We start from the raw sequence: 26,244 nt of genomic DNA on the forward strand, positions 1-26,244 counted from the left end.
TTTTTTTTTTACTGACGTGCCTAGTTTGCAGTTCTAAGGCCTACCTCTTCCTTTTCTCCCTGTATCCTTAATTTATTTTCTCCTTTACCCAACCACCTCTCCCCTCCCTGCTCCCCACCAGCCACCAGCGGGGGTCTCTGTGGCCTGGCGCTGCCCTTCATGCTGTCATTGCTCCTTTGGGGCTCCCTCAGAAGATGGCAGTTGGTGATGGGGCCCTTCTCGTGAGAGGAAATGAGAGTGAAAGCTACCGCCGAGCTGCCTGCATTCTCAGGAGGCCAATGGCTGTAAACATGGCCTGGGCTGTGCTTAGCAGGCACGACCAAGCTGAGCGTGACCAGCCTTAGCATGACTAGCCTTAGCATGACCAAGCTGATGGAGCAATCGAATGGGAGCTGTCTGGCTGCTGTGGTTATGGCCTACTGCTCCGTGCTTCCAGTGTTGCTATTGAAAAGATTATGAAAGGGTTTTGCAGGTTTGACTCCTTCTAAGAATGGCAGCAATAGGATGACGTTATAATATATAAATGGTTTGTAACTTGGTTTTCTTTCTGAGGGTTAAAAGCAATAAGACTCATCCTAGAGAAAGTGAAAACCATTTTAGGAGAGTGGTGTTTTCCATCCTTATAGTAGCAAGTAGTTAGGCCTCCGTTCTCAACAGTAAACATACTATATGGATTTGGTCTGCCATATTAAGACTGATTCTCATGTTTTTTGGTCTTATTTTTCCCTTTTTTCTCAATGGCAGATTGAGGAATATTTTGTTTACGTGTCAAAATCCACTTTAACATTTAGTTTCTCTTCATCTGTGGAGGAAGATAGTCATATTTAGGCTTTATCTTTGCGCCCACATTTCACACTCTGAACTTAAAGCATCCTTTCACTTTTTTTCACAGGGAGGATGGTTGTGTTTTTCCACCATGAGCTTTCCAGCTGAGCACAACACAAGGACATCAGTGTAAATGCTTTGGCAATCTGAGATAGTTCAGGCCCAGCTGCTTTTGGAGTATAGAGAGTGTTTGAGTATGCAGACTTTGTTAGAGTTACCTAAAGTAACACTATTCAGAGTGTTGTTACAATGCTTAGCATGCATGAAATTTGTGTGGTCGTACTCTGCAGAAGGGCTTTGGTTGTAGATTCTTCTGGTTTAGATCAGGGACGTGGTGTAAGAAGCAAGTAAGGAGGAGTGCCTTATTTGTCAGGTTTTTGGACATCAGCATGGAAAATTGTTTTCTTGGCCTATTACACCAGAAGATTTAATGTATCAGGATTCAGCCACCGACAAGCAATTCATAAATAATCTCTCTGAGAAAGCGGGGCCACCCAGGATGCTGTGTTCAGAAGTTCTTCATCTTCCTAGTGCTGACTTTTCCCTGTGCTAACAAATACAGACTTCCAGTTTTCTTCCTCTCAGGAATGAGCTGTGGATGACTGCTTAGGATAGGCAGCTGTACTGTTTTGCTCTGGAATGTAATAAATTCTCTCACTTCTGTCCCAGAATCTGTGGCATACTTGTGTTAGAGAGGAATGTTCTGGGTCAGTCTGAATTTCTCAGTGAAGTAATCCTAGATTTAAATCAACTCGACTGGAGCCTGGAATCGAGTGGTTCCCACCAGGTTAGCAGGGTTGCAGGAGTGCAGCAGGGTTCCCTTCCCTCAGGTCAGTGTGCAGCCATATTGCGTATGGGGACAGAGAACTGGAACTGCTGCACTCGTGTCAGAGCACATGAATCATAATCATAGAATGGCCTGGGTTGAAAAGGACCACTATGATCATCCAGTTTCAACCCCCTGCTATGTGCAGGGTCACCAACCACCAGACCAGGCTGCCCAGAGTCGCATCCAGCCTGGCCTTGAATGCCTGCAGGGATGGGGCATCCAGAACCTCCTTGGGCAACCTGTTCCAGTGTGTCACCATTCTCTGTGTATGGATTCTTCCCTCTGGGTAGCTGTGGAGCACATAGAGTGCTCAGGTGTTTTGGGGTCTTGTCTTGCAGTCAGCTTTTCCTCTAGCCCTCCAGTAGACTCCAGGCTGTCTGTGCCTTCTGTAGAACTGCTTGGTTACGTCAGTAGTTAGCATTTGGACCTCAAGTTAGCATGGTCAGCAGCACATACCTTCAGCAGAGCAGAATGTTTCTGGATATGATTTGTACTGTTGTTGTTTTTCCTCTGTCCCAGAAGGCAGCTAAATGCTTAAATTTTGAAATGGTGTTTTATGATCATTGCCTATGACAGAAATGACTGATTACACAGGGTGCTGGTGGGGAACCTGGTGAACGTAGGAGGAGAAAATAAGGGGTATTTATACAAGGGGGAAGAGATGTAATGAAACAGTTGCAGCAAAACAAACATTAGAATTTACATTGCTGGCTGTAAGTTAAGTTATATCTGCCATGCTTTTTCCAACAGTGTAACTCCTTCCTGTTAATATGTTCAAGTTCTCCTTTTTGGTCTCTTAGCCTTTGTCATTTTGTAATTTCCTTTAGGAAGCAGTTTAAAGAGCAAATGTGGCTACTGTCTGAACAGATAGTCCTGTAATAAAGGTAACGCAAGCAGTATTTCAAATCTACTTTAGTTTTTATCATGCTCTCCTCTCCTTAGTTACCAGCTGATGAAAACTGCTTTGGGATTTCTGTAGCTTTTGGTTTGTTTTGTTGACTGTAATTTTTCTGGTGAAATTTTAAAGTAAATAATAATTTATAATGTATCCAGTAAGTAACTGCTTCATACCACTCGAATTCAGTATTACTATAGATTTTTGCCAGAAGTTATTGTTTTGTTTACTGCATCCCTGAGTCATAGGAGAGTTCTTAACCTTCTGAAGTGCGTGAAATTAACCGAGTAAATAAAACTTCTGTGAGAGAACAGTAACTTGGCACTGCTTGATACTTAGGACGTTTTTTAGCAGAATCAGAGATGTTTGAAGTAAGATTCTTTTTTTTCTTTTTTTTTTTCTCCCTCCCCCCTCCGGTGGATTTGTTTTGGTTTGTGGTTTTGTTCTGCTGTGGCTGGTTTAAAAAGGGAGGTGTTACTTATTGCCTTGGTTCTAGTGTTGTACACAGACTATCAAGCTTCGCTGGCCTTGTTTCCTTTTTGTTTTTCCTTGTTTTGTATTTGAGGCATATGGCTTGATAAGAAAGGGGAGAAGCTGGAGAAGGGGAGAAAGGAAAATAGCAATTGTCTTAATAAAAACTAACCTTAAGATGGAAGGAACTTGTGATTAGAGATTTCTCCCGTGCTTTTCGTCTATCCATGTTTTAAATGTAATCTAAGCTTCAGTGAAAAATAAGAGGCAAGGCTGTACCAGCAGCTTTGCCCCAGGAGAGGGATCCTGGAGACAGCTCCCATCTGCTGGTGGGAGTTTTAAGGCAGTGACCTAAAAATGGCTGTGCTGAAAGGAACCTCGAGGATGGCTTTGGGTTAGAATGGGCACAGGGCATGTTTATGTTGCTGTATGCTATCCTAGTATTGGTTTCTAGGGGGGAGAGAGAAAGTGAACTGTGAGAATATTGTGCTCATGTCAAGGGGAAGAAGAGGAGTGGAAATGCTAAAGAAATACGCAAATTCCCAACTAAATTCTTCTGTTTGTAATTTATGTTGGTATTTCCAGGTTTGGAGCAAGCCGTGGCGGTCCTCTTCCTCCAAAGAAGTTTGGTAACCCGGGGGAGCGCTTACGAAAGAAAAAATGGGACTTAAATGAACTGCCCAAGTTTGAGAAGAATTTTTATGTGGAACATCCAGAAGTGGCCAGGCTTACTCCAGTAAGTTTTCAAGTTCGGTCCTTTTACATACAACAAAAAGTGTCACAAGTGGAAGGCTTTGTTCTAGGGCCTCTGGAACAGTGCGTAATAAAAATGTCTCTTCATTAATCTTGTTTGGCATGTTTGTCCTCTGCTGCCTCACACTTGTAGTTGCTGTCACTGTAACGTCAGCAGAGGTGATGCTTCTGTTTTCAGCCATTTTTATACATGGTATTTTACATTTGGCCACTTACAGCTCACCATCAAAACGCTGCTGTGATCTGCTTACATGAGATTTTCAAATGAGAATGTCATCCTTTGTCAGTGTAGATGCAAATTAGAGGACTTCAGAGTTGCTCTACTGGGGAGGCCCTGAAAGAACCAAAAATAATGAACTAAGATTGGTACAAATACTTGAAGAAGATTTGGGAGAAATACAGTTTTGTGATGGCAGTTTAGGCTGAAAAAAGTAACTTCACAGAATGTCCCGGGTTGGAAGGGATCATGAATCTCCAACCCCCCTGCCCCATGCAGGGCCACCAACCTCCATATCTAATACTAGACCAGGCTGCCCAGGGCCCCATCCAACCTGGCCTTGAACACCTCCAGGGACGGGGCATCCACAGCCTCTCTGGGCAGCCTGTTCCAGCACCTCACCACTCGTATTAAAGAACTTCCTCCTGATATCCAGCCTAAATCTTCCCTCCTTCAACTTAAAACCATTTCTCCTTGTCCCACTGTTATCTATCCTTTCAGAGAGTTGATTCCCCTCCTGTTTATAGGCTCCCTTTAGGTACTGAAAGGCTGCAGTTAAATCACCCTGCAGCCTTCTTTTCTCCAGGCTGAACAAGCCCAGCTCCCTCAACCTGTCTTCGTAGGTGAGGTGCTCCAGTCCCCTGATCATCTTTGTGGCTCTCCTCTGGACCTCAGGAGATCTCACCTAATGCTCTGCTCAGAGCTCAAGCAGGTTGCTTAATGCTTTGTCCTTCTTAGTTCAGATGTCCCAGGGATGATTAGAGTATGTATCCATCTGTGTAGCTGTCTCAGGTCTTAATGTTTCTCATGGCTTTTTTTTCCTCAGTAACTAATTGAAGTTTTTAAGGTCTGGCTCCGTCTTCTCTAAAGTAGCTCACAACAAAGAGCTGAAAGTAGCTGTTAGACTCCCTTGTTAGTTCTCTCTCCCAGGCTGGACAAATCCAGCTCCTGGTCTGTTTTTGTAGCCTCTACTGCCTTCCACTGCCACAGCTAGACATGCCCTGCTAACCAGTGTCCTTGCTATGCTTCAGGTTCAAACCTGGACAGCCACTTCCCCTGATCCTAAAATTGTCCTTTTGTGAATACACATTTCAGAAGTATTATTTTGAAGTATTAGGGCATTAGTGTGTCATTGTGATGTTGCCTGGGCTTCTTAGAAGCAGAAAGGAAATTCTTTGGTATGTTTTAATGGAAAGAGAGGGACTGCCCTGCCTTCACCTTGTTTGTAGTACGGCAGGGGCTATTTTATTTATTGGGTTCTCAGTACTGTTGTATAGAACATGCTTAGTCTGTCCCTCTGCTTCTATTCACTTTTGAAGCTGTTGATAAATTCTGGCCTTGGAAGAAGGAAAAAGGCTTTTAAGACATGGTATTGATACACTTGTTTTTAGAAAGGCTGGTTGGAAGAAAACAGATGCAGGTTCTATGCTTTGTAGAGAAGCCTTACCTCTGATTGGTTGAGAGCCTATGTGACAGCTTGATCTAAGGGTGAAATCCTAAGGAAAGCAGTCATTTTGAGATCTTGTCGATCTGATGTCCCAAAGTAAGCCGTTGGGTAGAGGTGTGAAGTAACTTAATAGTTAGAAGCACGTGCTTGAGGATCCTGCTGAAATCTGGCTTTTCTTTGCATTTTTTTTCTCCATGTAAATAGTATGAAGTTGAAGAGCTGAGAAGGAAGAAAGAGATAACAATTCGAGGAATGGAGGGCTGCCCCAAGCCCGTGTTTGCCTTCCACCAGTGTAGCTTTCCACGTAAGTATTTTGCCTTTCTTTAAGAAAATGAGGAATACTCAAAAGCAGTAAGTGCTGTTTCTACAAGGTTTTCTGAAACTACATTTAGCTTCGGTTATCCTTAAAGAAACCTTTTCCTTCCTTAAACGTTTAGAGTATGTGATGGATGCCCTGATGGACCAGAATTTCACAGAACCCACTCCAATTCAGTGCCAAGGCTTTCCACTTGCTCTCAGTGGTCGTGATATGGTGGGCATTGCGCAGACTGGCTCTGGGAAGACACTCGCAGTATGTATTCTTCCCTTTCTTCTCCATTCTTATTTTCACTGTTGCCTTGTGGAAATTACCCTTGGCTGCTTGTTACAGTGTTTGGTCTTAATACTACAAGCATAAAGTGAGACTTGTGCATGTTTTTAAAGCTTTCTTTATTGCATCGTGGGTGAGCCTCAGCTCATCTAACCTGTCTCATTCACAGATGTGTTTTTTTGCGTGGTTCTTTTTTGATGTTGAAACACTTCTTTTCTCCGTGCTTACGGTGTGGTTTAAGAAATAGTACGTGCTTTATGGTGTATTTGTCTTACTAAATATGAAAATCCAAAGAAATGATGGTTGAGTCTTCATTAATATATTAATTTTATCTGCAGTGGCCAGGAAGGTATTTCCTTCTTTACGAAAAGCATTGTTTAGAGCCAGGATGACTCAATTCTACTAATTGAGGCTCCAAATTTAAGTGTGCCTTTTCTTCAAAGGTGCTAAGCAGCCAAGTTTTCCACCTATGCCAAAAGCAGATGAGGTGGCTCTATCCAGCAGCTCTGGAAATCTCATCTTTTGAATAAATACAAGTATGGTTTTGTAGGTGTTAATACAGATGAGATCTATTCCTAGCTCTGAAACCTGTAGTGGCTTTTGAAGGGATGTTAGGCGAAGGGGGCTCTTCCCACAGCCCAGTTGTCACAGCAGGTGATCGTTTAGCATTGAATATTGAAGTCCTCTGTCTTGACATAAAGTTTTTTTGTTTCAGTACCTGTTGCCTGCAATTGTTCACATCAACCACCAGCCATATTTGGAGAGAGGGGATGGCCCAATTGTAAGTGCTTGTCAGATCTCTTCTTTTATCTGTATGGCATGGCAGCGTTAACGAGATGTGTGCTTTAATTGATATATCAAAATAGTAAGTAGAGCACATTTACAATCACAATGTGAACATCCCACTCATTAGTTGAAATTCTGTGTAATTCCTGACATAATCTGAAGATATTTCTACGTTTTAGCTAATAGAGAGCAGATAGTCTGGCTTTGCTTATGGCATTTGAGCAGAGCCCTTAAGTTAGGGCTGTGTCTACAGCTTGGCTAACCTGAATTGATTCCTTCTGCAGTGCCTGGTTCTCGCACCTACCAGGGAGTTGGCCCAGCAGGTGCAGCAGGTGGCTGATGATTATGGCAAATGTTCAAGGCTGAAGAGTACCTGCATTTATGGAGGAGCACCCAAAGGTCCCCAGATCAGAGATCTAGAAAGAGGTAATTTAGTTTAGATTTTAAAATACGTGTTTGCAAATTTCTGGAGTGGTGTTTAAAAAAACAAACAAACAAAAAAAAGCAACAACAACAAAAAAAAACAACCTGTGAATTTGAGAGTGATCTTAAAGCCTGTATGAAGAGGTATTAGTGGTTGAGAAGTTGTCTCTTCTTCCCCTTGCAATGATAGTGTTGTATAATGGCTTATTTGGATATTAGACTTCCTTTCCATTTTATCTTCGAACTTGTGAAGGTCACTAGAACTTGTTCTTAAGGACTAAGCTTTCTGCTTGTGACACCTCCATAAAATTCTGCAATTACCTTTCCTAACATAGCAAAGGGATGGAGTTAAGAATAATAAGGTGCCGTGTTTCTGCAGCAGCAGCAGTAGTGCTGTGGTGACCCAACCTTACATCAAGGGCTATCTGCATGTAATTTCAAAGGCAGGAATGTTCTGAGGGTTTAACCTTCTCTAGGCTAAGAAGAAATGGATATAATTGTGCGAGAAGATGTAAGATAAAGCTCACACGTGCAGATCTGCGCAAGAAATCGAAAGTTTTTACTTACCACTGTGGTTTGAAGAGTTATTGTTGAACACTGCAGTATCAGGATAACAATGTGTGGTAGAAGGCTGTGGGATAGTTCTATTCAATAGGACAGCGGTGCACTCCTGTTCAAAGCAGCATCGTCAGTGGGAGAGACAATATATATGAAAAGACAGTGAGAGGGTCAACTTGGTGAAATTTTGCATACTTTTCTGTAGTGCTGTGCAGTGGGTGTTCTCTTTATGAAGAAAACTTGTTAGTTAGATAATTTGGGCAGGTAAGAGTTACTGTCTTTGGAGCGTTGCTTACTATTTGCTGCAGCAAAGATTGTTGGGTAGAGCTCACTGAACACTTGACTCGGTTGTGATTTTCTTAGTGTCTGGTGAATTTGCTTTGGAGGAATACAGCGCTGATAACAAAGTACAGTTTTTTCAGTGTCTTTAGCAAACCTATGACTCTGTAAGAAGTCTAATTCTTGCATAGCTTTGCCAGCTTCATCAGCTCTGAGGAGCCCAAGTTGACGCAAACAGAAAGATCAGGGCTGCCTCAGCGTACTGTGCATCTGAAAGTGAAGCATTGATGAAAGTATTCGGATTTTGTGCTGCTTTTTGTTTGTTTTTTTGTTTCTCAATTCATTACTTGGCTAAACTTAATGCTTGTGGGTATTTCTGTGACACCAAGGAACTCGCCTCCGAGGCTTGAAAGTTGAGGGACCCCTTCCACCATTTTAAGAAATATATAAATTAACATACTTGATGCTGCTTTGTGAATACTTGAATTCTGTTTTTATGCTAGCAGTTACGGGTTTGGTGACTGTCACAATTACAGCATTATTATTCAATATTAAAGGCTGTGATTTCAATCTGTGATTTAAAACTAAAGAAAAAAAAAAGTAGAAGTGAAACTAATTTGACCTGTGTAGCAAGGGAGACGCTTGATGCTTGTTGAACAGGTTTAGTTTAGTTGTAGATCACTGTTATTTTTCCTAGAGAGCTCTCTAGATTGTATAATCATGGATGAAAGGGGGTCAGGGTTGAGTAGAAGCTTATTTTGGTTCTGATTTTTGGGCAGCTGGTGTTCTGTGCTTTTAGCCGGTGTTTTCTGACAGTAAGCTTTTAGCTTCTGTACTGCATTTATTGTTCTAATGGTGCTGTAACGGTAACTTCAGAATGGGAAAAAAATGAATTATTAAAAGAAACTAGGGCTTCTACTGAAATGAGTCAATCTTGGATATGGATGAGGGTGGTGCTTTTTCATTTTATTTAAACGATTTTGCTCTAGAAGGTGATTCATTCTGACTAAAAATACCAATTGACATTCAAATGAAGAGCCTTATTCTTTTTTTCTCCTTCTGTTTCGAAGGTGTGGAGATCTGCATTGCTACACCGGGTCGCTTGATTGACTTCCTTGAGGCAGGGAAGACCAACCTTCGTCGGTGTACATACCTCGTGCTGGACGAAGCAGATAGGATGTTAGACATGGGCTTTGAACCCCAGATTCGCAAAATTGTTGACCAGATCAGGGTGTGTGAACATTGTAAAAGAACAGCCTCCTTCTGTTTCCCATCTGAAGTCCACAACCTTAAACCTTTTTCCCTTTCTCTTAGCCTGACAGACAGACTCTGATGTGGAGTGCCACCTGGCCCAAAGAAGTGCGCCAGCTTGCTGAGGACTTCCTGCAGGACTATGTTCAGATCAATGTGGGGAACTTGGAGCTGAGCGCCAACCACAATATCCTGCAGATAGTGGATGTATGCATGGAGAGTGAGAAGGACCATAAGTACGCTCATTTTTCCCTAGTGTTTCAGTTTTTTTTGGCTATATTTTAGTATCAGCATTGTCAAATATGAATTCTGAACAGTGAATTTCCTTTGAGGTATTACTTAACCTTTGAATGTTACCAGGCAAGTAAGTCCTGTATTTATCCAATCTATTGCATATGTTCTAACCATGGTACTGTACAGTAGACCTAAATTTTGTGTAAGTGGTGCTGGCTTTATCAATGTGTATATGTGCTCAGTGCTCTCATGTCTATTTTAGACTGATACAGCTAATGGAAGAAATCATGGCGGAGAAGGAAAATAAGACCATCATCTTTGTGGAGACAAAGAGACGATGTGATGATCTCACTCGAAGGATGCGCAGAGATGGGTGATTAACTCCCTCCACCCTTTGCTTCTAGTGAGAAACAGAAACTGTAATAAAAAGCAGCAAGGTTTAAACGTTTGCCATGCTGTTGTTGGGAACAACCTGTCCGTTTGGTTCTTGGCTGAATTCAGTCTTAATTTCCTGGAATATTCCAGTCTATCAAAGCATTAATGCAAGAGAGAATATTTGTCAACTGTGCTGCTTTCAGTATATCAGAATACTGATGTAATGAACTGGCAGGGACAGCATCAATATAGCAAATGCGATTTGGCTTAGATGGCTGCTATATAGTTAGTGGGTTTAATATGCAAGAAACATTCTAGGTGCATCTTAATGTGCAAGCATACATTCTGGGTAGGTAAAGGCCAGAGGAAGGAGATGGGGAATAAAAATATTTCTCAAATGTTTTATTTTCTGCCTTCTTTCTGAAATGCCAGTAAAGCTTCCTGTTGCCTTTAATATATGTACTTTCTGTCTATACTAATGTACATCTCTGTTTGGCAGTTGGCCAGCTATGTGTATCCATGGAGACAAGAGTCAGCCAGAAAGAGATTGGGTGCTTAATGGTGAGTCCATCACTGAGGGGGGGGGCATAACTCGGGCTGCTGCATGTAACTTATTGAGACATGCTGTTCTTAGGCTTTCTTTTGTCTCTGTGCCCGATAGATACATTTCAGAGGATTTTCTTTTGCCTTTACTGATAATTTCAGTGGTTGTATTTGATAAAAGTGCAGTGGGAAAATTAGCTTAACCTGCGATGCTAGATTTTGGAGAAGTAATTGATGTGTTATTTCCTGACTTGCTGGGTTTTCTGAAATTGACGTATATATTACCAAGATTCTGGAAAGTGAGCATTTAATATAAATCAAGTTCAGATAAGGTTATCTTGTTTTGAAAAGTCTTGCTTCATAGCATGCTTTGTTTTACAGAGTTTCGCTCTGGAAAGGCTCCTATCCTCATTGCTACCGACGTTGCATCTCGTGGGCTAGGTTTGTACACATAGACCACTCTTGCCTACTGCTGCATATTTTTCTTCTATGGCCTGAAATGTTTTCTTTAAAAAAAAAAAAAAAAAATCAAAGCGTGATTTTCCCCCACATGTGAAATACGTTTTTTAACATTAATCTTTTTTTTTTCTTTCATATTCAAAGTCTCTTCCTGCTCCTAATGAACAGGCTTTGGTCTGCAGCAAGGCCTAGGCATGACTAATCGATCGCCAAGAGGGAGAAGAGACGTCCAATTATGCAACCCAACCCTTCCACCACACTCACTTCTTCCCCAAATCCAGCTTTTGTTGCTGGATTATAGGGATGGATGGCTCTGTTCAGAGCGTGCCAGATAAAGCCCAAGTAGGAAGTTGTGGGAGAGCATTTCAACTGCAAATAGCTAATATTCTCCTGCATAGTGCACCACAGATTGAAACATACAAACCCCAACATGTACATATCTTTACCCTGCAGATGTGTTCACATCTGAGAAAGCACTGTTCTAGATTTTTGACTTTGACATGTAATTTCCCTTCTCTGTGTTCCTTCTAGGCAGGATCACTGAGCTTACATATGGCCATTGACAGTGTTGCCCGATACTGTAACTGAATGAAAATTGCACCACTCAATTCTGGTAGAATGAAAATGATCTGTCTGGATGCATCAGTTGCACCCCCTTCTTAAATGAGCATACTTGGGCTGTGAAACACTCTGCTAGGCACAGCCCTTAAGCATCTGCCTGCTCTAAAAGGGGAGGATGATTTCTGAAGTGCTGAGTTTAATAACATGCACTGAATATTCCAACCTCCCTGAGTGGCAGAAGATAAACCACTTAGGGGTCAATGTCTTGTAATGGTGAATTTTAGACAAAATTAATGCTCATCATTGCAGATAACATCTGAAAAATCTCGGGTTTATTGGAAGTCACCATTATTTAAACTCTATTTTTCATATGCTGAAAGGGTGGCTGTGCTGTGCATCTTATGGTCACTTTAACACAGGCAGACCATTACTAGATGTGGCAGCCTTTGTTCACACAACCTGCACCCCTCCTTCCCCTCCCCATTCAAAAAACGTCCAACACTTCCTCAGAGAGGTGATTATATGGACTTCAGTCTCTGCCCTCTAGGGTCATGTCTGGACCTGTGCAGTTAGAACTTGGGCCTGTTGGGAGAAGGGACAGAGGCCTGAAACTAGTTTGTATGAAAGAGAGCTGCTTTCTCTAGCAGCGTTTTTTAAACAGGCTTGCTATGTGCTGGTAGCTTCTTTGTGCATCTTGCCTAGACATTTAAAACAGCCTCACCCCCCTCAAAAACACTCACTGAAACTACTCAATTGGATAACACTTCAGAAAACAGTCTCCCCACTTCCCATCCTCCACTTCACCTAAGCTGTGGGGGAAAGGTACCAGAGTCTGTTTCTTGTTACTGAACAACATCTCTGCTTGTTTTGGGGCCCTGAGTTTGCTGCTTCTTAAAATAAGTCACTTAACTGGCAAACTTCTGGACGACTTCCTCCAAGATCCTGGAAAGTGAAGGCTTCTACCTAAATAACATAAAACAGGGGCGCGCGCCTTTTGGCTGAGTCACCAGGGCTTTCCCTCTTCTTAATGGAACATTGGTTTCAAAAAAGCTTCTGCCAGGTAAGTTCTGAGTCCCATAATGACTTCTTTGTGATAATTCCCTGGAGTGAGGTCCTCTCTCTGCACTGATCTTTTTTTTTTTTAATTTCTTTTTTTTTTTTTTTTGTTCAGTCTATTAAACTAAAAACATTGAATTTGTTTTGTTTTGTTTTCTTTAACAGAAACTTTGATATCAGCTACAGATCATTCTCAGTGCAGGGGTGGGGGCACATCTACATTGATGGTCAAACCAGCTCTCTAGACTAGCATGTTTGCTAGTTTGTCCCTTCTAATTAATACCATAATCGGAGACTGTGCCATAGGATACTCTGATGGCATGACAAAGGGCATGTTTCCCAAACAGCTGTCAAAAAACGATTGACAGTTTCAATTTTAGTTCCTGCCACATGATCTTCTGAAAGTGCGGGAAGACTGTGAGTGTGCACAAACACTTTGGAGCATGCTAGACTGGAGAAGCCGAGTCTTGTACTTGCTCGGGTATTTCTTCAGCCAGCTGCGTGCTCTGCCAGGTTCACTTTCTAGTCTGGACAACAGTCTTACGTTTTCCTCTTCCTGCCTTCCCATTCTTCCCAGTCCTCCCCAGTCAAGTCAGTGCTGTCTACATCGATAGCTCCGCTTCCCTGCACTTTCTGCTGGGAAAGCACATCCTTTATCCTCTGTGGTAATTCACGTTTCTTTGCTACTGATGGATGTGCATAATGGGGCTGACTGAGGATCATGTAGCCTGCAGCTTGTCAAACTAGTTGTACCCTGGCTGTGAAGATGCAATCTGTCATGTGAACTCCTCTCTGTTTCGCTTTCCCCTTCTTAAAAAACCTGTTGCATCAAGGACCCTAGCTGGAGACTCGCGCAGCCCCCTGTGAAACCTGCCTTCTCACTCCCTTTTTTTGGTGTGATTCAGGACTTTGGAGCCAGCAAAGACTGAGGAGCCCCCCCTTTGCTGTAATAAGAAACAGACATAAAGTCCCCTCTTGCCACTACAACCCCCCTCATTTTTATTTTTTCCTACGACCCCTTTGAAATTGACGCAGTCTGGGCAATAGATGCAGTCTGACCCTTTGGATGTTATTTTTCGCATCTCCTTTTTTTTTTGACAAATGCCCCTAAGAGCCCCAAATCGGGGACAGAAAGCGTTGGAGGACCTGAAACTTTTACCTGAAGCCAGGTTCTCCGGCGCTTCCCAACCAAATGGGGCTACAGAGAAGCATCTAAGCCAGTTCACAGAGCGAGCGTGTGTGGGGACTTCTCGCTGCCACGGACCCTTGATGCATGCTCCCCGCGCTCCAGTGGTCCCGTGTCAGAGGGCGGAGTTTTCGAAAGGAGGCCGCCAAAAATAAAAGGCAAAGAGACGGGATCGGCTGCAGCGGTTTCCCACAGGAGGAGGGAGTGTGCATCGGTCTGGTAACAAACAGAGAACGTTTCTCTCTTTAAAACAAAAAAGAAAAAAAAGGAAATCACAAAAATCTGTGTTTTATTTTGGATATTTTCAGAATATTCGTCTTAAAATGCAGATTTTTTTTTTTTCACGAGCTGTTAGGACACTTACTGTAAAACCGTGCGTTTTTTAATGTTCTGTACCGTAGCAAATAGGTGGTTTTGGTACTTTAGATGCTTTCACTGAAGTGTTACGCTAACATTTGCTTTGTTTCTGTCCCACGAGTTTCTGAAGTCTCCCCGGAAGGTGTGCAGCTCTAATCTCTTTTAGTATTCTTTACCCAGCAGTTTTGATCCCTTCATTTCCTGCTTCTATCTGATGTGGGAAGTTGGGAACTGTAAACAGAATGCAGGATGGCCCAAATTACCAAAGCTTGCCCGAAGTGGACAGAACAGCACAGTGAAATGTTAGTGCAATGCCTTCTTGTGATAACTATGCAGCTAAGTTAAGATACTGTAGGTATGATCTGTACAGTTTTTAATGAGTTGTCTGAATAGTAGTGTGATTGGAGTGCATTAAACTTGAGGCTAGGGGAGATAGCTCACTGTATCCTTGTTAGGATTGTAAAAGTAAATATTGGTAAGACTTGCGTTTTATTTCATGTTACCCAATGGAAGGTAAGTGATCTCATTACTGTTATTACTTGTTAGACTTCTCCCAACAGAGTAAAAGCTTGACAGTGGCAATCCTTCCCTTCTTCCACCCCAGTTTGCTGTGTCAGATGGTGTGGTTTTCACCATCAAGATTGTGCTTTGGAAAAAAAAAAAAAAAAGTATAGAATTAGTTGGCTTATTCACCAACATCAATGAATTTAACGCTGGAATACAGAGAAACGCATTCTGGGGAGGATGAATTTGAGCGCAGGGCGAAGCTGCTTGAAATCTACCACTGTTTTTCAGGATGCTGGTCTTTGTTCCCGATGATCTCAAATCCGAGTCTTCTACTCTTTTGGGATGAGTCTGTCTTGTATCTATTCCATGCATTTGCTAACTTGGTGTTGTTTTTTTTTTTCTTATTACTGTCACCTGCATTCGTGCTCCCCACCTTTCGTTGGCACGTCCTCTCTTCTTCTCCCCTTTCCTCAACCCCACCCTTTCACTGTGCTTCGCACCTGGGCACTTCTCAAGATGTGGAAGACGTTAAATTTGTGATAAACTACGACTATCCGAACAGCTCTGAAGATTACGTGCACCGCATTGGCCGTACCGCGCGTAGTACCAACAAAGGTACTGCGTACACGTTCTTCACACCAGGAAACCTGAAACAAGCCAGGGAGCTTATCAAAGTGTTGGAAGAAGCCAATCAAGCCATCAATCCAAAGCTGATGCAGCTTGTGGACCACAGAGGAGGAGGAGGTGGTGGTGGAGGTAAAAACAAATGGGGAAGGGGCTACGTAGGGAGTAGGTTTCCATTTTGAGGGAGGGAAGATCGAAGGAGGATAAGGAAGTAATAAGCAAAAATCTAGGAGAAAACATCAGCGATATACTTGTTTTGTACCTGAGATCTCCGTGTGTTCTATAAGTATTTCTTTTTTACAAGCTAGTAGGCTACTATTATAGCTTAGTCAGATTTTTCTTTTTTCTTTTTTTCCCCCGATAATATTCTCAAAGAGCTAATTCTACGTGAAGGAATTAATTTCTTGTAGCTCCTCCCTAAACACTGATGCAGGATGTGTGTGCATGCACAAGAAGAGTTAAAAGCAGGGAATGGGTTTTCTGACCTCACCTTCATGGGCTGAGACTATTTTTTCCTCCTCTCCCTGAAGGAATAATAGGTTTCATTACATCCCTAAGCTAGTCCTATACTTCTTCTGTTTCCTTTGTCTCCGAGTGCACTCATTAACACTTCCTGAGCTTCGTAGCTACACCTTGAACAAAACGCAGGGATGTATGCACACAGCCGTGCAGGTCAGGCGAAAGGCTTTGCTCCTTGTGGGCAGTGCCCTGCCTGTAGAAGGGGGAGAAAGGGTGGCAATAATTACCACGGTTCGTTGTTTAAAACTTGTTCACGGTACTAAATCTTAATGTATCCATCGCCAGGAGGTCGTTCTCGTTACCGAACGAGCAGTTCAGTAAACAACCCTAACCTGATGTACCAGGAAGAGTGTGACAGGAGGCTCCGGGGAGTGAAAGAGGGCCGGAGAGACTCAGGTGGCTTCAGAGACCGTGAGCGTGGTGACAGTTATGCCAACGGAGCCAACAAGACCTATGGCAGTGCCTACGGGAGCCCAAATTCCGCTTTTGGGGCAGCACAGAGCCAGTATGGTTACACTCAAGGGAGCTATGGAGCAGCTGCCTATGGCACGAGTGGCTATGGCACTGCGGAGTACAGTGCTAGTGGCTATGGTGCCAGCACCACAGCTGCCACCGCTGGGAGAACCTCACAGAGCACTACCCAACAGCAGTATGCAGGGATGGTGGGGCGCTCAGGCCAGCAGCCACAGCCGCTCATGTCACAACAGTTTCCTCAGCCCCCTGCCACTAATGTGATGGGCTATATGGGACAGACTGCCACCTACCAGTACCCACCCCCGCCCCCACCCCCTCCACCCTCACGCAAATGAGACCACTTCGCCTGCTGGTGACCAGTGTTAGACCTCTTGCATTTAAAGGAACCTTTTCTTTCTCTTCTTTCCCATTGTGATGTCTCTCTCATGCAGGCTAGGCTTAGAATTCACCGTTCAAATCCCTTGAGCCCATCAAAAATGGCCCCCAGTAATCCACATTACTGACTCTATCCTTTTTTTCCTTTTTTTTTTTTTAAAGAGATATATATAGTTGACTGGAAAATTTATTATTTTTTGTCTTGCATGTTGAGGAAATCGGAAATTTTATTTTCTCTAAAATAAATGAGTATAAGGCAGATAGGTCCCAGCTCGATCATCTTGGTGTCTAAGGTTTGTGCAAAAGAACTTGCTTTGAGGGGAGGAAGTTTCTATTCTGTAATACATTAACTTAATTTCAGGAAGTATCCAGAGAGGTGGGAACCTTTGGGGAGCCAAAAAGCAGTTCATTTAACATGATAAATGCAAGGGAGCAATGCTCACTTTTCCTAATCTTAATATATTTTTTTAAAGTAGCTCACTATTGTTGCTTGTAATCTATCATAGGTAACTTTCTATAGGAAAACTCTGCTCATTTGTCTCAGTGCAGTGTTCTGAGTAAATTGCTGGCATTCTCTGCAGCTCTGGTAGCAGCAGCCCATCTTCTGGTACCTATAGGAGGTACCTGCAGTAGGGAAGTTGAGATTAAAACCCGTGTCGAAGACTAAACTTGTCTTGGATTCAATACCTGAAAACTAGGTAAAGTCACTGTAGGGTATTACTGCTGTAGCGTTCAGCCAAATAAGTCCTTTCTCTTGCAGTTGTTAAATTGCAGAGTCATTAATGCCTGAAACCTGGCTACCCTTAAACTAGTTTCTGCTCTCAAGTTCCTACCGTTGGGTTTATGGAGATAAGTCTTATTTGAGAGCCCAGAAACTGAACAGAATGAAGACCACGAACGGCGTATCTTGTTTGTCTTTCCTTGGTGAACAAACTCACTTCTTGCCATGGGAAATGCTCTGAATGCTGCTACACTGAGCAAAATGGGATGGAGTTTTCCACCTTTACAAGGTTTGAATAGGGTGGGTTGGGGGGAGGGGCAAGGGGAGGAAGGGCGGAGGAGGAGATTGCCTGGAATCTCCTTTCCATGAGGTAAGGAGTGAGCTGGTTAGTGCATCTTAATTCTGAAGCTTTCTTTCTTTTGTACCTTGCTCTGACTATTGCTTTTCCTGGCTTTTGAGTGCATTTCCCCGTTCCATTGGTCCCTTTGAGCTCAGCTCTTGCAGGTAGGTAGCATTTTAGAAAATGTTAGAGAAGAGTGAAATTTTAGTAAATAAGTAAATTGTTTATTTTACAGGCTAAGGTGGGTGTGTGGGGGGTTTCCCCTTTAGTAAAGCGTGTTGTCGACTTGTTATTTCTAATATGAGACGGTTCAGAGATGGTAGATGATAAGAGAAGTTAGCCACTCTATATCTGATAACGTGACAAAAGAATGGATATATCTCCTGGTTTGTGAGGCATACACTTTGCATTAAGAAAATGCAGATTGTTGGGTTGTTGGTTTGCTGGGTTGTTTGGTTTTTTTTCTGTTTTTTTTTTTTTCTCCCTGTTGGCATTGTTGCATATGGATGAGCAAGGCAGCCCACCCCTTCTGTAACAGAGTGGAACTTCTTATAGTCCAGGCAAAAAGCTTGCTTATACAGATTTTTTTTTTTTAAATTCCCAGAGTATTAATTTTGTGAGATAAATGCACATCGGTTTGTGCAGTACACAGGTAGGTTGCTGACACAGAGGGAGAAGGGAGAGATTTTTTCCAGAACCTTGCTTCCCTTATTCCCTCTTCAAATTCCATTGCTTAGGCAAGCAATTTCTTTGCTTGTGTTAAGTGAAAGCCAGAAACATTTCATTTAGCCAGGCACTGACTGATCTGTCTTTGGCTTCCCTCACAAGCAAGCATAGAGGTTTATTATTTTTAAAAAAAAAACTTTTTTTTAAATTTGTGACTGATGCAGAAATGTGCTTGAGGGGTGTAGGAGTAGGGCATCTTGCTGACTGGCTTTAGGAAGGGTCTCTGGGCCATCAAAGCTGCCTTATAGTTTGTTATCGCTTTTACTTCATTTGGGGGAGACTTGTGCACATGTAAACATATATATGCCAAGTCTTGCAGTGCTTTATTGTTACTGAGGTCAGCTGAAGTCCAGGGTCTGGGTTCAGTTTGGAGTGTTAACCAGATCGTTGAACGCTTAAACGCACCGTGGCATGTGCTGCCCCTGTCCCACCTGGTGCCTGCTGCTCTGTTCCATATACCAGCTGGAGGGCCCTCGTTGATAAGCATTAGCCTCTAGTATCGTTTGCGTTGTTTTCAATCTGTAAAAAGTTCTGTGGGAGTGTCATAACGACTTGGGTGTCTCCTCCCCTCCCACTTCCTGAAGCAATTTACTGTTTGGACTTCTCTGAACAATGGAAGGGTTAGTGGCTTTGTGTGGGATCAGCATCTCGTTTCACACGTTTGCTGGTCTCTGAACACATTCCTGTTGTATTAACGAAGACTTGAATTGAGAGATTCATAGATCTGTGGTGTTCAGACACAGGATACTAAGAGCTATGTTACTATTCTTAGTTTGTAAATTGTCCTTTTGATACCATCTTGTTTTCTTTTGTAGGTATAAATAAAAACACTGTTGTCAATAAACTGTGAACTTTTGTCTTTATTATTTTTGGAGCGTAAAACAACATTTGCCCCCGTTCTTCCCAGTTGTTAAAAGAAGTCAAATCCAAGGGGTTGGGAACATCTGTTGGCAACCCTCTGAATTATAATCGAAATGTCCCTCATCTGTAGAACGTGAGGAACCCTCATTGGAGATGAGTGAGTGGGGAGGGTGCTGGAATACCTGTGGAATGGAAGATTCCTGCCATGTGAAGGTAAGGCGGACCTTAATAGATTGGGGTTCAAGCAGAGTTAATTTTTGAGAGGGCGGTAGTTCACGTACGGGTGGTATAACTGTTGAATTTTGGATGGTCCTGCGTGGAGCCAGGAGTGGGACTCAGTCTTTGTGGGTTCATTCCAACTTGGGCTATTCTGTGGTTGCACATAGGGGCCAGTGACCTTTGTATATGTTATCAGACTTCATGATAACGCGCCCTCTTCACTATGGCATTTGTTGGGGACTGAAGGACTGTGTGACAGTTTCCCTTTTACTTGTGGTGTTTCAGGGTAAGGTAGAGGCATGTTATAGAGGTGAGTGCTAGGAAGAACAGGGAGAAAACGATCTGTATTTCTTAGTATTGGCCAGCACTACTTATTAGCACCAATTTCAAGTAAGAAGAAACACAACAAAATGGAGGGAGAGTCTCATCCAGGTGACAAGCATACCAGCTGTCCTGGCCTCGCTGTCTTCCTGGCACTGGAGTGAAGCCCAGCTGAGCCATTCTTCAGTCAACAAGGGCCAGGAAAGGAAAGCTGTGGTCAATAGAGTTTCATCTTTGGAATTTCTGGTGTTGTCTGGAAACGGCTTCAAACAGGCATTGGAAGGCTTAGCTTCTTTCCTTTTAGGACTGCAAAAAGAGATGGTAATGAAGGCTTGCTGGGAATATAAACTGATCCATTGTTTCTACAACTATTCTGAATCTGATAATTTGGACCACTAGATAGCAGGCTGCCAGGTTTTCAAACCAATATTTTTTTTTTTTTTTTCCCTTTGATATAATACACTCTTCTGTCCCTGGTACACTTTCATTACTTCTAAAGGAGAATAAATGGCCTTATGGCCAGAGCCTGCAAGCTTCCCCTGTTGATGTGCTGTGGGAAGCTTGGCTGGGAGGCTCACAGAAACACCGGGGGTTGGGGTAGATGATCCCTGCAGGTGCTTCCAACCTCAGCTGTTCTGTGAAACCCAAGTTTTGGGGAGCTGAAGACTCCCTTCATCTTTCAGGTCCCTGCATTAAACAGAAAGCAGCTCATCTAGTTTTAAAAACAAGATAAAGAGAACTGGCATTATATAAAGATCCCTTTGCAATGCTTTGTAACCTTATTAAGTAGGTTTCTTTTTATACAGCATCCTTGCTTTCCTTACCAGAATCGCTGCCCTTTTGTCTGCGCTCTCCTGTGATAGAAATGTTTTGAAAAGATGCTTTTTCTTTTTTGCAAGTAAGAGAGATGCAACCTGCTATAACATTTCTGGTTGCCATAAATGACTGCCAAGCATTTGCATATCTCCCGCCACCTTCTCCTTTCCCTTGATCCAGAACAGTTGTGTAAAAGAAGGGGGATGGGGGGGGGGGAGGCAATTCTCTTCCTGCTGTGGTGTCCCAGGGACAAATGTTTTTTATTTCTCCCTTCTGTGTCATCTGAGTTCTGCAGCTTTATGCCTAGTGATGTGAGACCAAAAGCCAGCAGTTGTGAGGCTTTTTTTTTTTCCCTTCCCCTTTTGTTCCACCTTCCACAACTGCAAAGGGTATAGATTTCTAACAGAATGTAAGGATGCAGGCCTCGTGAACTGACTGAAGCTAAAATGGGCGATGGGAGGAAAAAAAGGAATTGACGTAGGGCACCTTGATGGTGGTTTTGCAAAGTAATTTTCTAACGTCAGAGATGTTTCAGTTACAGAAGAAAATCTTAACCCACCAAGGCCAGCCCTCTGTTCTATGCCATCACCTCTCTACCAGCAGGAACAGCGCATGGAGCTGCTTAGAGCCACCCATCAGAGCCCCCAGCACAGGATCTGGTGGAATAGTTGGGGAACAGGAAAGAAGAAAATGTCTGTAGAGCTGTGTTTCATCAAATTCCTCCCTTCTCAGCAAATGAGCAGTTTAAAGCCTTCTTTAGCCTCAGCACCGTAGCGTGTTCTACCAGATTGTATGCCCGTTAGCGCTGGTATGCAGCCATCACTGGCATCTGGTTTTGGGAAACTGCAGAGTCTTGTACGTGCAGATGCCTGTCTTCGTACAGAATGAGTCCTTGGGAATGCTGCGTCTTTTACACCGAAAGGAAAAGTAGGCTTAATATTGCCTCCATATGTCTGCAGGTGCATTGCCTGCCTGTGGCTATTTTTTCTTCCCCCTCTGAGGTTTTTTTGTGATTCATAATTTCAAAAAGCACGTGGAAATGAATACACCAGAAAACATTAACTTCTCAGGGTGGGCTTAAACCAGGCTGAGCTCTGGTTTAAATTTCTACACAGATAAGGAGTGAACTCAAGGATTAACACCTGGCAAGCCGCAAGAAGGCCAAATGACCGCATCCAGTGTATACCAACACTTTCACCCACCTTTGGTAACATAGAGATAGAAGAAGTCGCAGTAGAAGATGGTCTGTACCACCCCAGAGACCACAGCAATCTGGTCATAGAACTTCTCGGTGTGGTAGCGCCAGACCCAGTTGGCGATATAGAGGGCTCGATAGAGGCCCAGGAAGAAAAGGTAATGCGTTGTGATGGTCTCTGCTTCCCCTGTCTTGCTGATCATGAAGAGCTGAGGGAGGATAGCTACAGACTCCAGGTAGATGGAGAAGGTCCAGAGTATCTGTGAGGTGCAAATGAAGGTGGTGGTGATGATAGAATCATCATAGAATCATGTGAGTTGGAAGGGACCCTGAAGGGTCATCTAGTCCAACTCCAATGACATGGAAGGACCCAAAGCTTTACTCTTGACAGAGTGGGCAATGAGAGAAGACGGTGCTGAGCTGCTCTACAGATTACGTGTTCTTCATGGATTACCAGCCTTGCCTCTCCTTCATGCTTTCGGCATTAAAAACCCGAGATCTTCAACATCCTGCAATCTGGGTAGTGCCAGGCTTCCCTCCCCTCTCCTGCCCCATGCTTTCCTTACCTCCAGGGGGGTGAAGCTGTGGTTCTCCAGGAAGGACAGGCCTGTCACAGGGACCAGGAGGAACTCCAGGCGAAAGGAGTCGTTCTCACTATCAAAAGTTTTCCGGAATTTCACGTAGATCATGTACACGGTGATGTAGGCACATATCAAAAAAATGACCTGGGGGAGAGAAGTAGAACTGCAAGATCTGACCTGCGATCGCGCTGCCTGTGCTTGAACAGGAGCTTGGCTTCAGTCAGCTTTGCCGAAAGCCAGGTCTGTTCACCTGCTGGGCTGTGCTGTGGTGAGATAGCAGTGAACGATCTTTCTACACTGGCTTATGACTGACTGGTGTTAGAGGTGCTCCTGTGGTCAACTAGAGATTGCCACTCTGCCCCTACCGTGAGGGTAACTGTTGTTTGAGAACTCTCAGGCTCTCTGTTAAGATGTTGGCTTGGTGGCAGCCAACTGTTGTGCTCTTGTTTTGCAAGCATGCCCAGCCCTCATTCACAGCATCTCAAGCTGGTCTTGATGGTGCTAACTGTGGTGGGCTCACTTGTTTAATGCAAAGAGCATTGCATTATGGTTAGTGGGGGGCTGGTGACACTAAAGGGAGCTCCTTTAGCTGCTCTTCCTGTGTGTAACCCACTAGCTTTGGTGACGGGCAAAGAAGATGGAGTTGCTCCTGTCTCCCTGTGGCTGAAAAACTAATGCGGTGAAACCATGGCGAGCTGGGGGGAACATCTGCTTCTCTGCTGCTCTCCTTACCTTCATCACGGTGTTGTAGAGGGAGATGAAGGTTGTGAACAGGTCCAGGTAGCGGGTAGTGAAGACGAGGGCAAAAAGAATCTGGCTTTTCCCCGAGATACCTGCATGGCAAGGAGAGGAGAGAAAGGCAAGGCAGGTGAGAGAAAAAAACCCTTCAGATGTGGGTTTTGCCCTGTGCTTTTTTTTTGAGATCACTTGTATACGTGTGTTTCTCCAGAAGCCAGGAACTCACCATCACAAAGACCTCTTCCTAACACGCCTGCCCATCTCTCATTGTGGTGAATTGCTGTGGGACTGGGGACTGGCCCACGTATGTTGGTGCTGCTGTCACTACTGGTGGGATGGCAAACATGGATGAACACAGCTGAACCCATCCTCTCATCTACCTGCAAGCCTCCGGCTCTGTGGGAAGCAACTGCTCTGCATGCCTTGCCCGAACAGGGCCTCTAGGCTTGAAGCAGCATTCTCTCTGCATCTTTTCACCAGAGGTCATTGCATTTGGTGCCACCAAACCTTCTCATGCTCACTTTCTGCCTTATCACTCTCCTCCCCTATGCTTCGCTGTCACCCAGACACTTTCCCCGTGGCCGTGTGCCGTGCCACATCACATCCTTCCAGCACATCCTTCTCCCTCCTGGCGAGGAAGCTATCCACCAGGCTGTGGAGCCTTCTGCATACCACAGCAAAGCCCAGTGATGGGCTTGACAAAAAACCACCAAGGCGTACCAGAAAGGGATGGGAGAGAAGCTGGAGAAGAATCCGGGAGGCAGCGCAGAGGAGGAAGGAAGAGGAGCCTGATGCCTCTGAAGAGCTGAGGAGTAGGGTCCCCTCCTTGCCCAGAGAGCACTCACCAGCACAGGACTTGGACCTGTGGATCTTCACCAGCAGGATGATGATGGCCAACAAGTGGGAGACGTCCCCTAGGATGCGGAAGATGTTCATGGCGGCGGTGGGCGAGGGCAGCTGTAAAACCCCGCGGGGAGTTCCGTCCTCAGCCGAGCGTACGCTTTCCTCCGGCTGAACTTTCCCTTCTCTCAGAGTCCGGAGCTCTCTTCTCTATGCCTTCCCAAGGCTCCACGTCCCCTGCCCCAACGTCCCTGGACTTTCTCTCTCCCAGAACTGCGTCCCTGACGCTGCCTTTCTCTTCTGTGCAGGGCCTGTGCAAAGTTAGGTTTTGTCCTCTCAGCAGCCCCGGAGCAGCGCTGGGTGACGTGGCTCCTGGCTGGCCGGGGAGGAGAGAAAGGAGGAGGCGGAGGCGGAATAACTGCACTATTTTTTCCCTTTCCCTTTTTTTTTTTTTTTACCCCTTCCTCTCCTTTCTTTTCCCTCACTTGTCTCAAGTTACACGCGGAAGCATCCTTAAAGGAGAAAAGGCGGGGGAAAAGGGTCATCCATCCTGCGGGCTGGGATGCTGCTGCAGCATCTTGTGCCATGTTGGCAGTCCCGTGGCCCCATCAAGCATGGATGTGACATACCGGGCTGCCGTCACTTCATGTCCCATCCCACTAGGGCAGTGCATTAAGTACAAGGCTGTGCACAAGGAGTGTAAGTGCTGCCATCCTTATAGGTTTAGGAGAAGGGATCTGAGGAGCGATCGCTACAGAGTTTAACCATATTCAGAAACATCAGTGGCCAACCTTGGGACGTCCCTTCTTCTCCAATGGGATCTCAGGGTGCTGAGATGGGACATGGATGCTCCATGTCCCCACTTTTACCCCTAGATGGTTCCCTCACGCCTCCCTTCCTTGGCTCATCCTTATGGGCTCGCCTGGAGTATCATCCCTAATGATTAAAGTGTAAAAATATTATTCCCAGTGCTTACTAACAAGTCTATTAGCATCGCCAGATTCTTTTTGGAATGCATTTGCATACATTTCCTCCCAGCCCATCATGCTGGCTGTGTGGTTTCCCTCCCAGCCGCTGTAGCACCTGCCGTGCTGGGCTTTTCCAGTCGTATTTGCAGGTTGGGTTGGAAAACACCCGTGGATCCCCATGGGATGGGGACTGCCACCTACTACCCATGGGCATGCTGAGGCTGGGGTGGGGACAGTAGAATCACTGAATCATTTGAATTGGAAGAGACCTTTAAGGGTCATCTGGTCCAACTCCCCTGCAATTAATAGGGACTCCTACAGCTAGATCAGTGTGCTCACAGCCCTGTCCAGCCATCCCTGGTCCTCTTTGCTTCTTGTCCCGAATGTGGTGGACCCAGTTACCACCACTGGAAGGCCACCAGTAAGACAACTGCAGGTGGCAGAGGTTTATTCTCTTCCTCTCGTGCCTTCCCAAGACCTAAGGAGAGCTGATGTCCAGTGGTGCTACTGGGAACCACCAGGCTCCAAGTGGGACTTCACAGGAAGGCCACTGGGTTGGCAAAGGGCATATGGATGCTTAGAGAAGGAGAATCTGGCACACCAAGTGGGAGTGAGCAAAAATAAACCTTCCCTCCTCCTTCCCTGTGCCTTGCCCTGGGTGTCTCCCTGCCTTCTGAAATAATGCTGGGCGCTGCCACCACCCCGCACCATGATGCTCTCTCCATGCCTCCCGTTTCCATGGCGACCATAAGGAATGTCGCCAGGGTGACAGGGAGGAGAGCAAGCTGGGATTTGGCATTAGAAACGGGAATTTGGGGTTGTTGGGTTTTTTCTTTCCCCCCCCCCCCCTTCAGTTCTATTTTTGGGTTCCTCTCTCTGCCTGTGCTGGTTTGGGATGCTTGCTCTCCTGCAAGTCTAGCCTCTATGAAGGACACAACAATCCAGTGACACCAGGTTCACCCTTCTTGCTAAAGCATTCTTCTGTCATTGGACTTCTGTGATTTGCCCTAGTCATTTCCCCTCAACTTCTGCTTTGGGTCACATCCAGGCCCTCATGGTGGAGAATAAGACCCGTGGGCCATTTCCAGCTGTGCTGTGGATAGTAGCAGTAGGCGTAGAGGGGCTCAAGGGCTTGTGCTGGCTTCAGTCAGTGTGGTGAGAAAGCAGGACCATGGTTGCCCGACCAGGGGCTGTTGGCATGCTGGTGGCTCTAGGCTTCGTTCCCAGACAGGAGAAGGGTCAGGTAGTACCTGCTCACCTTCTGAGGAGCTCCTGCTTCCTCTCCATCCATCCATCCAACTTTCTATTTCTCCTTCCTTCCATAT

The 26,244-nt window shown here is 44.6% G+C and overlaps 2 protein-coding genes across 2 annotated transcripts in view; one reads left to right on the forward strand and one right to left on the reverse strand.

Moving 5' to 3' along the window:
- The window catches only part of DDX17 (DEAD-box helicase 17), a 17,611-nt gene extending 1,058 nt beyond the window's left edge, over positions 1–16,553 (forward strand). The window contains exons 3-14 of the mRNA XM_010712188.3: positions 3,606–3,756; positions 5,642–5,741; positions 5,875–6,008; positions 6,742–6,807; positions 7,097–7,238; positions 9,143–9,303; positions 9,387–9,559; positions 9,820–9,930; positions 10,432–10,493; positions 10,857–10,916; positions 15,118–15,357; positions 16,030–16,553. Coding sequence (XP_010710490.2) covers positions 3,606–3,756; positions 5,642–5,741; positions 5,875–6,008; positions 6,742–6,807; positions 7,097–7,238; positions 9,143–9,303; positions 9,387–9,559; positions 9,820–9,930; positions 10,432–10,493; positions 10,857–10,916; positions 15,118–15,357; positions 16,030–16,553 — 1,924 coding nt within the window. The remainder of the gene's footprint in view (positions 1–3,605; positions 3,757–5,641; positions 5,742–5,874; positions 6,009–6,741; positions 6,808–7,096; positions 7,239–9,142; positions 9,304–9,386; positions 9,560–9,819; positions 9,931–10,431; positions 10,494–10,856; positions 10,917–15,117; positions 15,358–16,029) is intronic.
- A 2,561-nt stretch (positions 16,554–19,114) lies between these two features.
- On the reverse strand, positions 19,115–24,344 carry KDELR3 (KDEL endoplasmic reticulum protein retention receptor 3). Its single transcript, XM_003202280.4, has 5 exons — positions 23,957–24,344; positions 23,106–23,206; positions 22,359–22,517; positions 21,800–22,052; positions 19,115–20,087 (listed from the first exon to the last, which is right to left on the reverse strand). Exons 1-5 carry the CDS (start codon positions 24,045–24,047, stop codon positions 20,047–20,049), a joined length of 645 nt encoding a protein of 214 aa, XP_003202328.2. The 5' UTR covers positions 24,048–24,344; the 3' UTR covers positions 19,115–20,046.
- Positions 24,345–26,244: the final 1,900 nt, after the last annotated feature.

Source organism: Meleagris gallopavo, chromosome 1 (genome assembly GCF_000146605.3).
Source record: "Meleagris gallopavo isolate NT-WF06-2002-E0010 breed Aviagen turkey brand Nicholas breeding stock chromosome 1, Turkey_5.1, whole genome shotgun sequence".
NCBI lineage: Eukaryota > Metazoa > Chordata > Aves > Galliformes > Phasianidae > Meleagris > Meleagris gallopavo.

Bases quoted from the DNA above. Each gene is read 5' to 3' on its own strand.
- KDELR3 (XM_003202280.4), bottom strand. From the start codon at position 24,047: ATGAACATCTTCCGCATCCTAGGGGACGTCTCCCACTTGTTGGCCATC. The intron at 23,207-23,956 runs GTGAGTGCTCTC...CTTGCCATGCAG, and splicing joins CAGGTCCAAGTCCTGTGCTG to GTATCTCGGGGAAAAGCCAG. The intron at 20,088-21,799 runs GTGGGTGAAAGT...CTCTTTTTGCAG, and splicing joins CTATCTCTATGTTACCAAAG to TCCTAAAAGGAAAGAAGCTA.